The following is a 15,965-nucleotide window of genomic DNA, read 5'->3' on the forward strand; positions in this document are numbered from 1 at the left end:
ATCTCCTGCTGTAGTTCTCTGCTCCCTGAAGCCTGGCTGCGTGGAATAGGGTAACAAAAGGTGCCTGTCGTGGACTGTTTGCACACATGGGCGCAAAAAGGCAGGTTAGAGGGAGGGATGCAGAATCGGTGACATGCTGAGCTGCAGAACAAATGTTGGTTGCTTCAAGGCTATGGAAGGCAACCCGTACAAATGCTAATCCATGACATTGATAGGAATGCTCTCCTCTTCAAAGAAGCCTTGGGATGCCCTTAGCCATGTGGTTGTCATGTAACAACACATGGCCCTTTTTTAACTTCTATATTAGTATTACAGTTAATTTGCAGAGTTGGAGAATATTTTGCTTGACTTTCAGACATGTCCTCCTTTCCTCCCTTTTTCATCTAAATAGTTCTGGCTCTCTCACTAAGGCCATTTCAGATAATGTAGTTCTCCTTGCTTTTGTGACTTTTCATCCCTTTGTAGAAGCAACCACAATAAGACTTTTGTTCTGCCATTGGAGATTTTCTTATTGTCATAGTAACTAAATATGAATAATACAGCTACTAGTATTTTCAGATACAGAAGAGTAACTGGCACAATTGAAAGAGACCTGGTGATTTCTGTCGCCACAATTTCGGGGATGACATATTTAGTAAGACGGTATTGAACTTGTCTTAAAAGGTAACTTGTCTGGAAAGGTAAAGGAGAAACTGGTTGTGTTTTCAAAGCTGAAATGAGTTGGCTGAGTCTTAGCCTGATATGCGCTGGGTACTCCACTCAGTGAGGAACCCTAGAATTTTTGCAAAAAGAAGAGATAAGAGGTCAGTGGCATCTAGGACAACACTGAGTAACTGCTGCTGCTGAAAAAGCAGATAGTATTGCAAACAAGGACGAGTACAGAGCAGCGTGGATGGCCCAAGCCCAAGGATATTAATATGGTTGTTTGGCAAGGACGGAGGGGCATTGGCATTCTGGGCTCTATTTGCATTGCATTGGTGTCACTGTCTCTCTTAATTTGAGCTCAGGCTTATCTCTAAATTTGCCTAGATTTAAAAACAAGACCCAGAACTGCTGGGCTGATTTTTTCCTTCTAATATGGCTATCTTTGTTGTTCTTTTCTGAAAGTGAACGAAACAGGTGTGGTTAATATTGAGTTGCTAGCTCACTTATTTGGGATTGTTCTTTTCATTGCAAGCTCAAAAAAAAAAAAAGGTATGGTTGGAAACTGTTCTGAGCTGTCAGCTCAGATCGAGTATGGTCTGTAGCTCAGTGCAGCGTGCAGTGTTTATTGCAGACAAAAGAGGAGGGAAGTATTGTTAATTCTTGCTGCACCGTTTTCTGTGAAACCTGAAGATGCTGGGAAGGTGTTGATTTTTGCTTCTGTTTTTGTAAATGATGTTTCATGTTTCCTGGTGTATCATTTGCAACGAGTCAGATGTCAGCAGAACCCAGAGCAGAATTCAGCCCTGCGTTCCCCAACATCTTGGGGTGCGCTACGAGCCTGGCAGCAAAGTCGCAGTCATCCATCCTTATCCCATCCTCTTTTACCACCACTTCCCCTAAATGGTAAACCAGCAAAGCCCAGTCCCACTCTGATCCTGGCTGTGGGCTTTTCAGTCAGCACCGATAATTAGACTTTGAGATAAGCCATCTGCTTGCTGGCCCCCAGTGGTCTGTGGGCTTGGCACCGAGCTGTGGCGGCTGGTGACAGGTCTGCTGCAGGAGAGGGCTGGCAGTGACACAGCAGCTGCTCGCCGAGATACCGAGTGCTCTTGCAATTGAGCACCTACGTGCTGGGGGTTTTAAAATGTCACTGGCCAGGAGGAGAAAACAGCGCTCCCATAAACAGCGTTTTCTGTTGCTCCGAAGCACTGGAGAGTAAAGGGAAGGGAACGGCCTGCACTAATGAAGGGAAGTTAGGGTGGGAGGGCAGAGAAGCTGAATTCAGTAATGAATTCATGATTTCATTATACTTTTGAGCATCTGGGAAGGGAAGGCAGGCATATATTTTGCCCAAGTTAATACTGACTGATTGTAAATGGAGGAGAGCAGAGAAAAACCTCTCTCTCACACGTTGTTTGTCCTGTGCTTTTGGCAGTCTTGTCCCCATCGTACAGATCAGCAGTGCCTGAACCTATATTTGCAATGGGATATCTCACATTAACACCTTCGCAGAGAGGTTTAAAAGCACTGTGCACCTGTATTGGGCTTTATACTGAGCCTGGGAGACCAGCTTAGCCCTGGTTCCAGTTTTTCCTTTTGTTTTTCCCCTCACCCCATCATTTGGCTAGAAATCCCTTTTTTACTGCAGACTCCTGTCTGCTCTGACTGACATTGGAGTGCAGAAGCTTTATTATTACTGTTATTATTTGTTATTATTAAAGCTCCTATCTAGTCCAATTCCTGTTGGTGAACAAAAATCTCTATTTAGGCTGATTTTTGCCTTCTTTTTCCTGTTGTGCAGAGGGGGCATCTTGCATGAACAGAGAGGGATAAATGTTTGGTTTCTTTTCTTTCCAAAAGCAAGTGGAAGCTTAGCTCAAATCAGTCACTCTCCGCCTGGCTGGATTAACAGCAGTATTGCTGCAAGTTTTGTTTATTAGCTGGGAAACTTCTTTCTTATAAGGACAACCTCACGAATTCCAGTTCTGTGGGTTGGTAGGATTCAGGGATGTCCCAGAGGGTATAATGGCCTCATTCTGGACCTAGGAGGAAATGGAAGTCATTCTGCTGATCTAATGGACAGAAGTTTTTCCTAATATTTAAAGGATGATTCCATTCATTTTTCTATTGATGAAGTGAAGTTGTCAACAGTTCAACAAGACAGGACTAAGTGCCCCTCTCTCCCCTCAAAAAAGAAAACAAAAAAGCAACCAACCAAATAAACAGAAACCCCAGAAGTGTTAGCGTTATGTCAATGACTTGGGAGGTACTTCAGGTTTTGCAGTGCTGACCGCTATGACAACACCTGTATTCAAAAGCGGCTGCAGCAGTGGCTGTGGTGGGCAGTGCAGTGTGAGCCAGTGCCAGTCCTTGGACTTATTTACATCTGGGGCCTGGTGCTCCAGGCAGCAACTTGCCTTCCTGCCTTTCCTGCTGGAAGAGATGAGGCTGGCAGGAAAGGGGGAGAGGGTCTGAGCTAAGGATAACAGGGCAAAGAAGAAAAAAAAAAAAAAAGAAAGAAGGGCTATCAGTGGAAACCACATCAGATTAGTGAACTTTAATTACATTTAATTTTCATTCTTAACATTTATCTAAAAGGTGATTGAGGGAAGGTTTATTAGGATTCTGCGTCCCTATAGCCCTTCTTTGAAAGAACACTGAACAAGATGATTGCTTGCGTGTCTAATTAGAAGTTTTTCCCCTCTTGATCACCTAAAGTCAAATTCATTTACTCTGCTTGAAACAAGGATTTAATTTGATATTTTTTTTGCATCAAAAGATGTCTCTCAAACTTGATACAGAACCACAGCCTGCTAATCAAGACGGAACCCATTACCAGCCCTGTTTTATGAATATTCACATCAGAGGGCAGCACCAACCTCATTAGGAAGGGTGTTGCAATCATTATTAAACTGTTGGAGTCCATTATGATTCAGAGTGCTGTAATGATGACTGATACCCACTGAGGGCAGCTGAGAAGAATACTGGAGCATAATGACCTCACTTTTTTTTTTTTCCATAGGCCTATGGGGCTTTTAAAGGCTTTCAGCTTACGTCGTTTGTATTTTTTTTTCATCAAGTGCATGAAAGTGGTCTTAACATCCCTGATTCTCTTGCACAAGTGGCGGAGAGAGAAACACAAGAGCAATTAGGGAACCTTGAGGTTATGTTTGGGTGATGTGGTAAGTCAGTAATACTACTAATTCTTTCAGATCTTAGGTCTCCATTAATGAGTTGTTTCTTGTCAGTTACGCTAAAAGCTCAAAATTTATAAGCTGGATCAAGCCTCTTCTGTGCCTTCCTTGTAAAGTGAAAAGACGACTGCTGTTAAACCTGAGTTTGATCATTCCAGCAGCAGAGCAGCTGCAGTTAATGGACCATTGGCACTGTCAGCATAAGCCCTTTCTCCACTCTCCTGTAGCTTTTCTGCTCTGAGAATAAAATCCACTTGAGGTTAAATGTTACTACAGACAGTTTGCTACCCCTGTCTTGCTTTCTTTGGCTTCTCACTTTATTCAGGAACAATGAAAGGAGGTGAACCTGAACTCTCCAACTCCAAATCTCAATCCTGTCTTGGTTACATTTACATAAATCAGTTTTGTACAAATTGTCATAGTACCGGTGGAATTTTTTGGCATTTACAATAATCTGAAGGAGCTGTGTACCTGTTAGTGTACTTTCAGAGCTCAGAAGGAGTTTTCTGATGACAACCATCATGAAATGATGAGATATCTATACCTAAACAAAGAATTTCATGTGACCCTTGCAGTCTCCAGTAGCTCAGATGTCTACTGCTTTTTTTTGTGTGTGTGTGTGTTTGTGTGTGCATATCCTCAAGGTTGCTTCCTGTCTTCTTTTAATGATCCTCCTGTCTTCTCCTTGCAGCAGGAAGTTATCTTTGGAGTCCTTTGGGATCCCTCTTTGGTCACCACTTTAGGTCAATCTTTGGGTGCTGAAAAAGTTGTGGAGGCTGCGTGTGCCACCTCTGTTTCTTTTGCAGGCTGGGACTGGAACCTGGTTGTCTCTTGCAGCAGCGCAGGCGGAGTGCATCTGTTTTAATGTGGTTTTAATTGACGTTTCTTGCTACAATGTTCTTTTTATAAACTTGCAAGAGACTTAATACAACTAGTGAGGCTGATTGTAAATTATTCTGTGATAATGATGCTATAAAAAGGAGGCATTATGGGGAACTAACAGTAAATTTCAAGCAGGGCAGATGCATGCCACCAAAGAGCATCTCTTTCTTTGGTCTTCTTTCAGCTTGGCTTCCACACTAACTCGTGTGATAGCTACCTTGAGAACTCTTACATCTTCAGCTACCATCTTGAGAAATGTGTATGTTTCATAGTGAGTATATCCTAGTTACGCGAAGCAGAGTCACTATAGCTGATGACAGGAAAAATAACATTGGTCTTTTTAAGATAGAAGAGGAAGCAGTTTCAACCAACCGTAGTGGTAATTGAATCTAGTGAGGGGGGTGGAAATGCAAAAGGTCTTGTAAAAAGCAGGGCAGAGTCCACCCTTGATTAATGCTACTGCAAAGTGGATTAATTAGAAGATTAAATCGAATGCCACCTAGAGGAGTCTGTGGAGAGGAATGTCGAGCATTTCAACGAGAGAAACCGCAGTAAGCATCTTAAAGGCAGGGGCACACCACCTTCACAGTGGTTTGGCAGAAATACCAAGCTGTGAAGCAGACTGCCTCTGGCAGCAGAGAACACTTCCTAATTAGACTATTTGCACAATACTTGTTGGCAGGAGAACATGTCTTATTTAGGATCTTATGTGGATGCTCCTCAAGAAAGCCTTTCCAAGTTGGGTATTTAGACTCAGCCATTACATTTCCATCCTGTCCAGCTTCACACTGGTCTCGAACGTACCGCAGGTAGCATCTACCGTTTATCCAGCAATGCTTTTGTGTTCAGCAAAGACTGTCTCTGTTCTGAGGTGTAAGCCTGGACCTAGTGGGAGGCAGATTTTGGGCAAACCTGTACTGCCTGACAAAATGATCATCACACTTCCTCTGTGGAACTTTGTATTTTGCTGACTGAAGCAAGGTCATCTTCTCAGGTGGATGTATTCCTTCGTTATATGTGACAATAAGTAACAAGTGGAAAAACTGCGGTGCAGGCCTTCCATTTCTCTTATAATTGACATCTAAAACAAGTGAAGAAAGCTCATCAGAACTTGGTTTGAGAAGCAACCATTTCTTTAAACAGAGAATTTCCCTTGCCCTGCATTACATTGCATGTTTCCTTTTAAACAGCTTTATTTCAAATAAGTCTATCTTAATTGATCCCCTGAGAGGTTCCCTGCTGCATTGGCTCTTACTCATTAATGCATTTTACTATTAATGAAGATGTGTAAATACCAAGTTGTTTAAAAAAGGGCTTCACCTCCATTATTGCATGCTAGGCCTCCATTTCTGCAGATATTTGCTGATGTTAGTTAACAATTCTGTTCCTAATGATCCTTTTGCCATGCAGTATAACTTGTGATGCTTTGCACGGAACTGTACGATAGGCAATATGTCAGCTCTGGTAGCGATATCGAGTACACTGAGAGAAAACAGTTTGCTGTTTTTACCTTTTATCTAGGCATAAGTTTTTCAGGAGAGCCTAAAGATGCTAGCTTCCCAATTGCATTGACTTTCCATAGCGTTTGAGCGCTTGACTCTTCCTCTAAAAATCTCCGCTTTGGTGATTTGTGGAACCCTGAAGTTGTTAGAGAAATTTCATCTGTGCACACCTCTGATCCCACCTAGGCAAGCAGCTGTGTGGTGCTGAGCTGCCTCCTGGGGTTAAACCACAACGGAGTGTGGAGAAGTAGAGGAGATGCTGCTCCCTTCCGAGACGCGATAACTGCATACAAGACAAATGATAGAAAAGACTTTCTAAGGAGGTACAATTAAAGCACTGACACAGTAAGCATAAGGACTGAAACAGTTTCATTAACATCAATTGGACCTTCTTGCAGATTGTCCAGTTTTCTCTGTTAGGCATCAGAGGATAACAGTTATGTTGCTGTTCAGAAAACTGGTGTTTTTTATTGGCTGTAATCTTCCTATGTAGCAATAATGCTACTCTTAAATTATAACATGCATTTAGTACATAAAACTGCTCTAATTTCACTATACCTCTTTGATTATTTTCTACAGGGAGCACAGTAGCGTAATTTCTCCTTTGCTAGTTGGTTGTAAGTTATTGTTGCTCCACTGATATCTAACCTGATGTTTTCAGGAGCATAAGACATGTTTCTTACAGAAGTTTTAATGGGGTCTATTCTGAGCTTATGAGGAATGGATCACTTTAAGTGTCCAAGTGTACAGCTTGGAGTTCATCTTCCAGCACCTGACTTTGGTAGCTGCGGTTAAGATCTTCTGAAACTCACAGTGAGAAGTTTAGGTAGGGACAAACATGAATCCGAAGGCAGGAATTTCCAAGAGGCTTGGTTATTTCTGAAAATTGCAGGGTCAGTGCGAACACAATTGTGTCTCTCCCCTTCAGCTGATCACAGGGATTATGTGACAGCTGGAGTTTGGGAGCATTTGCCTCTGAAGTACTGAGGAAAGCATTCCATTGCATTGCCCATCTGCCACTGCCCATGCCAAACAAGTGAAACTCCTTTGAGATTTCACAGAAGAGGTCCAGAAAGTAGACTCCAGAAAAGCACTGTGTCTCTCTGTGAAGTGACCATACCATTTTGGCTTGTCTGTGAACCTGATTGTGTAGAAGAAGGCTGTTTTTTTGGGTATTCTCTTATCTTTATGGGCTCTTCAAATGATTTGTCAAGGGAAAATTACTTTTGAAGAGTTATTGGCTTTTTGGTGTCATTTTAGATTGAAACAGTTGTTTTTCCATGTGCAACTTCGATGTAACCATGGGAAAAATCTGTTTCTGACACATTCTTTTTGATAAACCCCTTAATACTCATTGTCTTGTGGGGTAGGACACATTCCCCACGTATAATTAGCCTGTCTCATTTTAGACTTAACAAGAAAACGAAATGAGTACTTTTCCATCATATTGAAGTCATCCTCTTGCTTCCAACCTACACTCCAATTTCATATGTCAGGTTTCCAGTGTGAAGCTGAAGGTCTGTTCTCAAAGAATAGAAAGGAAGTGCACAATGAATCCAGAATAGGTTTGTTTTTATGTCTTATGTTTAAATGCACAGTTGGTTGTATTGTTTTAGTATTTGTGTGTGTACATGTAACACTTGTGTTACGTGTAGCAGCCTTCCTTCTGTTGCCAGCAGTGTCTTGTTCCTTTCCCAGAGTAAAGATCTCTAACGCATGGCACAGGGGAAATTTCACTCAGCTGGAACTGAAAACAGATTCCTACTTGTGAAAAGGGGGGAATGGCATACATTTTTGTCTGCCTGTTCTATGCTTCTTTACATATGCATATTTGACGTACATATGCGGTGTCAGTTCCTTTAAGACCTAGGCGTTCTCAGTTTCTGAGAATCTACTTTCAGTTACTTAATTTAACTCACATTGTCAGACTAGGCATTAAATTCTTGGGCTTCTTCTCCACCCAAAGGTAAATATTTCTGGGAAATCTCAAGGGGACGTTTCTGAGCACAAAAGGGGTGAATAAAATGCCTCCTTGGTCCCTGAAGACAGTCTGTTTGTTTTCAGAACTATGTAGTATCAATAGGATTGCATGAGTAAGGAGATTAAATTTATCATATAGTACTCCTTGTTAAGAAGTGATTGTGCATCCTCTGATGAAGTCTGGCTTGGTGCTTACAGAATGATTCCTTGAAGACCTTTAACCTGATTTATTGCATGAACTCTACAATAAAAGTGCTTTGTGAAAAACAAAACAAAACAGGCAAGGCGTACTTTTGATTTGAAGGCTTTATAGTTCAGTAGCAAAAGGGCCCGATGATGGACCTTGGCGTTATATATGGAGTCTTCTATCACTTTATATTGCATTCAGAAATGCAATGTAAAGAAAAGCCTAAGAATGCTGTTCTCCACATTTTCATGCTTAAAAGTCTGGCAATATCAATATTAGTGCTTCATCTACAATCCTATTTCTTTTTCTTTATGCAGATATGTATGTGCATACTGTAATCTAGTTACCTTGTCACATAGTGCTTCTCAGGCATATGCATTTTTTTACAAACTTTAGATCCCTTGGATAGTACCTTTTACACTCCTTTAATCTTGTCTATTTCTGCTCATTCCACTATTGTTATGGTTTAGAATCTTTATAGATTTTTTCTGTCTGTGACTCTGATCTTGTAATTTAATTCATTATATGCAGAAACGGTGACATGGAGAGAGTAATAATGAAGTGAATGTGATTCTTCAGAGGCACGAGTATTTGCTCAAGTGGTTACAACTGTGTAGGGCTGGGGCTGCAGGCTGTAAGCATGCGTTGCGCACTTCTGGTTCAAGTAGGAACTTTGCCTGCTTTATGTAACTTGGAGAATTGCAAGGAACACAGAAAGGCACTTTTACTGGAAAAAATAATGATGCCAGAATATACACATTTATTTCTAATCCTGGAAAGTGCCAGAATATCTGGGAATTTAATAAAACACCATTTTAATATGTTTAAGAACTATTTTAGTGATGTTACAGCTTTTAAAATACAGCAATTACAATTTCCCTTTGCTTCCAAGGCATGCACAGTTGGACCTGGATTATTAAGGTGACCTGGTTTTATATGCCGTATGGAAAATAGTAGCAATAAAATACCTCAGAACTCTTTAAAATAGCCTAAAATAGAGCAGCATGGTGGATGGTAAAAAAATAAAAATAATTTTTTTTCTATTCTGTTCGAGATGACCAGGAGAAATTGTCTGCCACCTGTCTTTTCATCCCGTCATGCTACCTTGAATTTGTTTGGTTCCAAGTCTTTGGAAATTCCTGCCTTGAATATGTGCACTGGATATTAAAGAGAGGTTATACCCGGGGCTCCACCATGCCATTAGTTAAACCTCTGCACTGGCCAGAAGTGGAGAAGGGGCAGCTGGGCGGTCAGGACCAGGCTGTCAGGTTCTTGGGAGATGCGTTCATGGAGAGGAAAATCTTTGACACACTGCATCCTGGTAAGATATCTACCTGTAGAGATTGTCTCATGGATTATTCAGTGTAGTTACACAGAAATAGTGCTTGAGTTGGGATAATGTGAGCAGCAGTGGCATGACAAGAGAACAGCCGTCTGTTTTATAGGCATTTAACTGGCTTGTACCAGAATAGCTACAACTTCTCAGTCTCTTCAACGAAGGGGAAGCCCCAGTGATGAGCTCATGTATTTTCCCTGTGAAGAAGGGAATGTCTGAAAGCAGCTCAGTCTGTTTATTATTGATGGCGAAGGAAAGCGATCCTAGTGTCAATACACCACCCAAAATTCAACCGATTTTAAAGAGTTATTGTTTGCTTGTGTGATTTTTCTCTCCTTCCAACTTTAACAGATAACATAGGGGGGACTGTGGCATGTTAGCATCATCTAAGAGACTTGGTTGTAGTGAGAGAAAAGTGCAGCTGACCAGTAACCTTCTGTATAACTCTTTTGTATAAGTAAATGTGTGCAGATGTGCAGGTGAGAGGTTGAGGCACTTCTGTTAGCAAAGCTCCAACAGTTGGTTTTGCATCTCACAATTCAGACCCTAAACCAATTTCCAGTCATACTGGAATTTCAAATTAGAATGAGAACCTGAAAGAGACAGGTCACTAGGCATTTGTGTAATTGAATAGTTCAGCAATCAGAGCACCTCTGTTGGGGCAGTATGTCTAGTTATGCGCACTGGCAGAAGTGCCCTTGGTATGTTTAGAAAAGGATTTGTCGGACTGGTACAACGACATCTGGTTTTGTTGTGCTTTTTAACTAAAGTGTTGTATGGATGCTTTAGTCAGCTGGAGAAGATGAACCTAAAGGAGCCACTTACCTCAATCAGATCAGTTAACTGAGGGACAGAGGGTTCATGTGAGAAACTGATGTTTGCTGTGCATGGTATCCTGAAAGGAAGGAGATGTGGTGGCAAGTTTGTCCACAAATCTTGAAGTCCCAGCACTTTAGTCTAGTGCGATGCTTCAGGTTAGTAAACATGGCTGCTCATACATTAACTAAAGTAAGTGGATATGAAGTGTGACAAATTGGATTAAAATGCAGAATTTTTTAAGTGTACTTGATAACCTTGTTGGTACTCCTACCCTAGCATTTCAGGCAGATAGCAGTGGGAGCCCAACTGTCATTCAGAGTGGGAAATTGCATAGAGAAAGAAAGACTGGCGGCTGGTTTGGGATTTTTTTAAAAGAAATGTAGCAGCAGGATTTGTGTCTACCAAATGCTTATCTGTTTCTAGAGGATTTCATAGAAACCCAGTGTGCCACATCAAAGAAGACTGGAGGGGTGGCTGGGAAAGATTGACTATCTGGTAATGCTGTTTTTATGACATTTAGCTCTAGCAGAAAACAGATCACAGACCAGAGAGGAAACAGCCTAATGAGAGTATTCAGAGGTGTTGAAATAAAGATAATATTGTCTAGGTGGTGACATAAAAGACGACTTTGTGTCTAGAATGGTAATGAGGACGCTCCCACCTTTTATGCTCCTGACAGACTTTGAAGAAATACAGAGGAAAGGCAAGTGTCAGCAGTGGCCTGAAGATGGGGATGGAGAGATCATAAAATGCTGGCAGAGGGAGCTACCAGGAAATCCTAAAAACGTACCCAGCCTGTACCTTGCTGCATATTGTTTTGTGTGTTCAAAAAATAAAATAAAATAGAAATAATTTAAAAAGTGAAGTCCTGATTTTATCACCTGCAGTCTGGCTGATAGCTGCAGCCCAGAAGCCCTTTCCCAGCTCTGTCATGGCCGGGCCTTGAGCACCACCGCCATCTCACAGCTGTCTGGAGGCACTTCTAGAGTGGGTCCAGTAGCTGTTGAGGGTTCTGCCACCAGAATATCAACTTTGTCCTCCTGTGACATCCTGCCCGTTTGACATACGCTGCCTTGAAGCTCCTGGATGACGGGTGACCATCTCGTGGTTCTCCGCTTGCAGCCTTCCATGTCTCTCCCTCACAGCCGTCTTTAGATGGCTTCCTATGTGGTGAGCTTTGTAAAAGATGTCGTTTGTTCATAGCACGCAGCGGCCTGGAAAGCTGTGTTAAATCCACTCTTTTGGTTAGCAGAATGACATCTGATAGCTTGACCTAGAAATTCAAAGAAAATAGAAGCAAAAGGAGAGTTAATGGATTAACTGCGGAGCAGGTGAGATAAGGCTCTGTGCTTCATTCTGCTGCTGTTTTCACAGAGAGAGGGTTTTCTGTGTCTGCTTCAACCCGCGTGGATGGGTCTCTGTCAGCTGGTGTCCCAGGGGAGCAAAGAAGTTCCCTCTGCACAAAAGGAGTGTATACAGACTTTTCCTTCCCTTTATGAACACATTCAAAAAGTACAATTCCATTTTGTTCATAGAATAATGAAACACAGAAGGTGTGAGGTGAGGAAAACTGAGGTAAACAGCAGAGGAAAAATGCTTTCTGATTAGCCTAATGAACACACACATGCACAAAAATGTTGTTGGATGTGACAGGGAGAGATGTCTCTACACAATAGAGAAAACTGATGCCGTATGAGCAGAGGGAGCAATTCAATGACCAAATCTTTCAGATATCTTTTAGTAATGAGATGTACAATTATCACTTGGATTCTGAAAGTACTAGAGACTTGTGGCTTTTTGTGTATTTTGTGGGAGGGTCAGTAGTAGTCTAATCTCCGTATTGTTATGAAGGATTCTAAGAAAAATCAGTAATCACTACTCTGCAGGTGCCAAAGGTCTGGGGATTTTCTCCAGATAAGCCTGTTTCTTATTAAGAAGATGCTGATTACTGATGCATAACATCTGTGCCCAATACAAAGCTGCATAGTTTTCTGAGGGAATTTTGGGAAGGAAGCTTAAGAGGGTTGCCTGAAAAATTACTCTACTGTCTAGCTTGACTCTGCGACTGAACATTGGAAAGATAACATTTTCACCGTTAAATGAAAAACGCAGGGACAATAAGTTGTCTGTGTCTCTGGCCTGCCTGTGCGATGGCTTTGCTGCACTATCCATCTTGCAAAGCAGCACACTTGTTTGTGACCTAAGAGATAAACCCAGTGTCATAGACTGAACCCTGCTCATGTCCAGCTGTAAAATGATCATTAAAAGAGAGCTGACCTTTCCTTTTCTTTTTTACGTGGTTTCTGATGTGATCTAACAACACTTACAGAACAGCTGTGGACTTGGTAGTTCCCCCAAAGGACTTTCTTTCCTTCACTGAGAAACTAGCAGTGAGAAACACCCACCCAGAACTTGCTACACAGCTCGTAGCAGACTCTCTATACACTTCTGTTTTGTAAAAATTCAGCAGTTGCCATTTCTTGTTTCTTGACACATTCAGATCCATGTGATAGTTATTTTTAATTAATCATTTTTCCTTCCAGAATTAGAAAACTTTAATTTGATGCTCTTGTAACTTTTTAAACATGGAATATATATATGTGTGTGTATATATATATATATATATATTCTCTTGTGAACCTTTATGTTCTACCAGTACAATTTTAATCTTTTCAAGGCAGTTTAGGTACCTGTTCTTTCTTTGCATTTAGGCAGTGTTTGAGGTGCAGATCTGCCATTTATCAGAGAAGTGAAATGTCGCACCCCAGCTGCCTTGGCCCTGCAGGTAATACTGACTACCCAGACACTCAGATGTTTTAGCTGTCTTGCCTCCCTTGTGAATCGTTTTGATGAGAATGTCTAGGATCATCATCTGTTCATGGTTTCTCTTCTAAATCGGGGAGCCTGGCTGTCTTTGTGGAGTCAGTGTCCTTACATTTGTTAACGACCATTTTATAAATTCCTGCCCTGTTTCCAATGACACTCCTCCCATGTGGATTCCTCACGTGATCAACCCTTACTAGGTGACGTGTTTAGCTGGGTAGACCAGTTTTGGATGATAATGTAGCTCTCTGCCTAACGTGCATCTATAGAAATAAAATAACCCTCTGGAGTTAACCCTGTATTGTTAGCCATTTGTCTTTTCTCTTCATACTAGATTGAAATTCCAGTGGAAAGCACAAATGAACCATACATCCAAAGTGGAGGTTTTACACTGATATGTGTACAGATATGGTCTTCAGTACTGTGGATAATTCTTCAGCAGTGCCTTGGCAGATTTTCTAAAATCATGATTTATCTGAAGTTGGGACTTCTAGTTTTTCTTGTGCTGTGACATGTTGATCTATGCTTTTCAAGCAGAATATAAAAACTCAGAATATTAGAGTGCAGACGTGGAGAAATTAAATAGTTTCATAATCTTGTCCCATGTCATAATACCTAGTGTCTGTTTTACACACTTTGAGATAGACTTTATGACTGAAAAATAATTTTGCACTTCAGCTGGCTGATGATGCAGTGCTCTTGATCCTGAAGTATGAATGAAGGCTTGAGGCAAAAGAGATAAGCTTTTAATAATAATTAAAAATATATATATACCTACAAGAATTGCAGTTATACTTCGAATACCTTCGTTTGTGATCTGTGGACAGGACAGAGTCTCGCCATGAAATCCTGAGATGAGATACATGAGATGAGATCCAGGAACATCAGATGCCATACTGAGGTTTCCCTGATAATGAAATGATACAATTGCAAACCTGTTACTTTTATATAGATAGATATAGATATATAAAATATATAAATATAAAATAAAATATATTAAGAATGTAATCATTTATGTTTTTATTCTTAATGGTCACACACTGCTTGTCTTTTTAACTTACACTTCAGATGAGATCCTCCTTTCATCATGTAACTCTGGGAGCTTAAGCTTTATACATAACGTTAATATAGCATGCTCTGTGACAAAATCCAAAGTATTGGCAATGTTATGGATAGAAGATTAAGTTGCTTCAGATTATAGACATAATCAATTTGCAAGACCTGTGTTGACTTTCAAATAATCCTTTGTCGTTCTGTGTTTTTTTGAAGGAGATGCATGAAAATGAACTGAGAGCAAACAGCATGTAGAATGGCACAGGAGGGAGTTTTTCATTACTGTTGTATTTATCATTTAGCACAACCCTGAGCTCTGTCAGACTTAAATGGCAAACTCATTGTTAATTTCAAAGTTCAAAGTGTTCTTTAATCTTTCCCTTATTTTGCTCTCTCATAAATAACATTATGGTTTCAAGTGCCTGCTTCCAGGGTTCTCACCAGTGTTCTCAGGTTGTCCTTGGTAGGTGGGAAAATCTGTCTCACTAAAGGAGTTGTGATTCAAGAGGTCAGAGCGTTGTCTGTCTCTGGAAACAAGGCCCATAAAATACTGCTTAACAAAGGGGTCTATTTGCAGTGCGGAGCCTCAACATATATCTGGTAAGTGCCTGGATGTCAGACCCAAAGAAAGAGATGAAAATAAAGAAAATAAATACCCTGCACTACTGAACACTTGCCAGTACATTGAGGAAAAGAAAGAAATCAATAAAAGGAGCCATTTCTTCTTTTTATTAAGGAGTTTTCTTAACAAGAATTACTTCTTACTTTTTCATGTGCTCGGGGTGTTTTTACTTTCTAGCTGAATGAAAAGGAACATTTTGTGAGAGGCTCTTGCATTCATCTACAGCTTTCATGCTAATAAGGTACACAGATCCTAGAAGCAGTTTTCAGTGTGGCTGTGGCAGGTCTGTCAGTAGATTAAATGGCTGAGGTGGATTTATGAAGGGATTTAGTATGTTTGGAGCTTGTGAGAGATTGTGAGTTTAACTAAAGTTGATTATTCCCTGGAGAGAAAGGTTTGGCAAAAATGAAGGAAATTTTCCATTCTAAACGGCCTGTTTTGATCCCTCAAAATCTGACATAGGTGAGGACAAAAATAATAATGACCTTTTCAATTGTGTTGATGAAAATTCAGTAACTCTGTCGAGGAATTAGGTCTAGAGCCCCAACTCCACATAGAACAGAAGACATTATTTTTTTGTAATACAAAGGTTTGGCCGGATTCCAGTCTGAATTGTAGTCAGATTGGTAAACTGGAAATGAAAATATCCACTGCTAGTGTGCTGAGCTGGCCAGCCCCCTGTATTATATTAATTAGCAGCGTGCTGTCCTATTGTCCAAGTCCACCAAAGGAATGCTCCCAAGAGAAGGTACGTCACCCCCTTCTTGGGAGCCATTGGAGTTTAATGATGCCTTTCTGTCCTTCAACCAATATTCTTGCTCATCTACAAAGACATTCGCAAGTGTACAGTCTCTTTGTCATTGTATTAAACAACTATTGAAGCAATTCTAATTATTTTCTGCGTGATGTTGCCAGTATTAGA

General features: G+C 40.8%; 1 protein-coding gene across 7 annotated transcripts in view; it reads left to right on the plus strand.

Moving 5' to 3' along the window:
- LOC310900473 (transmembrane protein 263-like) overlaps window positions 1-15,965 on the plus strand; it is a 195,885-nt gene that overhangs the window by 82,643 nt on the left and 97,277 nt on the right. Inside the window, exons 3-4 of one of the 7 annotated variants that reach the window (XM_083838518.1) lie at window positions 9,445-9,711; window positions 11,225-13,234. The exons of the other annotated variants lie outside the window; for them this stretch is intronic. Coding sequence (XP_083694644.1) covers window positions 9,445-9,711; window positions 11,225-11,391 — 434 coding nt within the window. The 3' untranslated portion in view covers window positions 11,392-13,234. Of the gene's footprint in view, window positions 1-9,444; window positions 9,712-11,224; window positions 13,235-15,965 lie in introns of those variants that run through there. 7 annotated transcript variants of the gene reach the window in all.

This window comes from Anser anser (assembly GCF_964211835.1).
Source record: "Anser anser genome assembly, chromosome: 5".
NCBI classification, from domain to species: Eukaryota; Metazoa; Chordata; class Aves; order Anseriformes; family Anatidae; genus Anser; species Anser anser.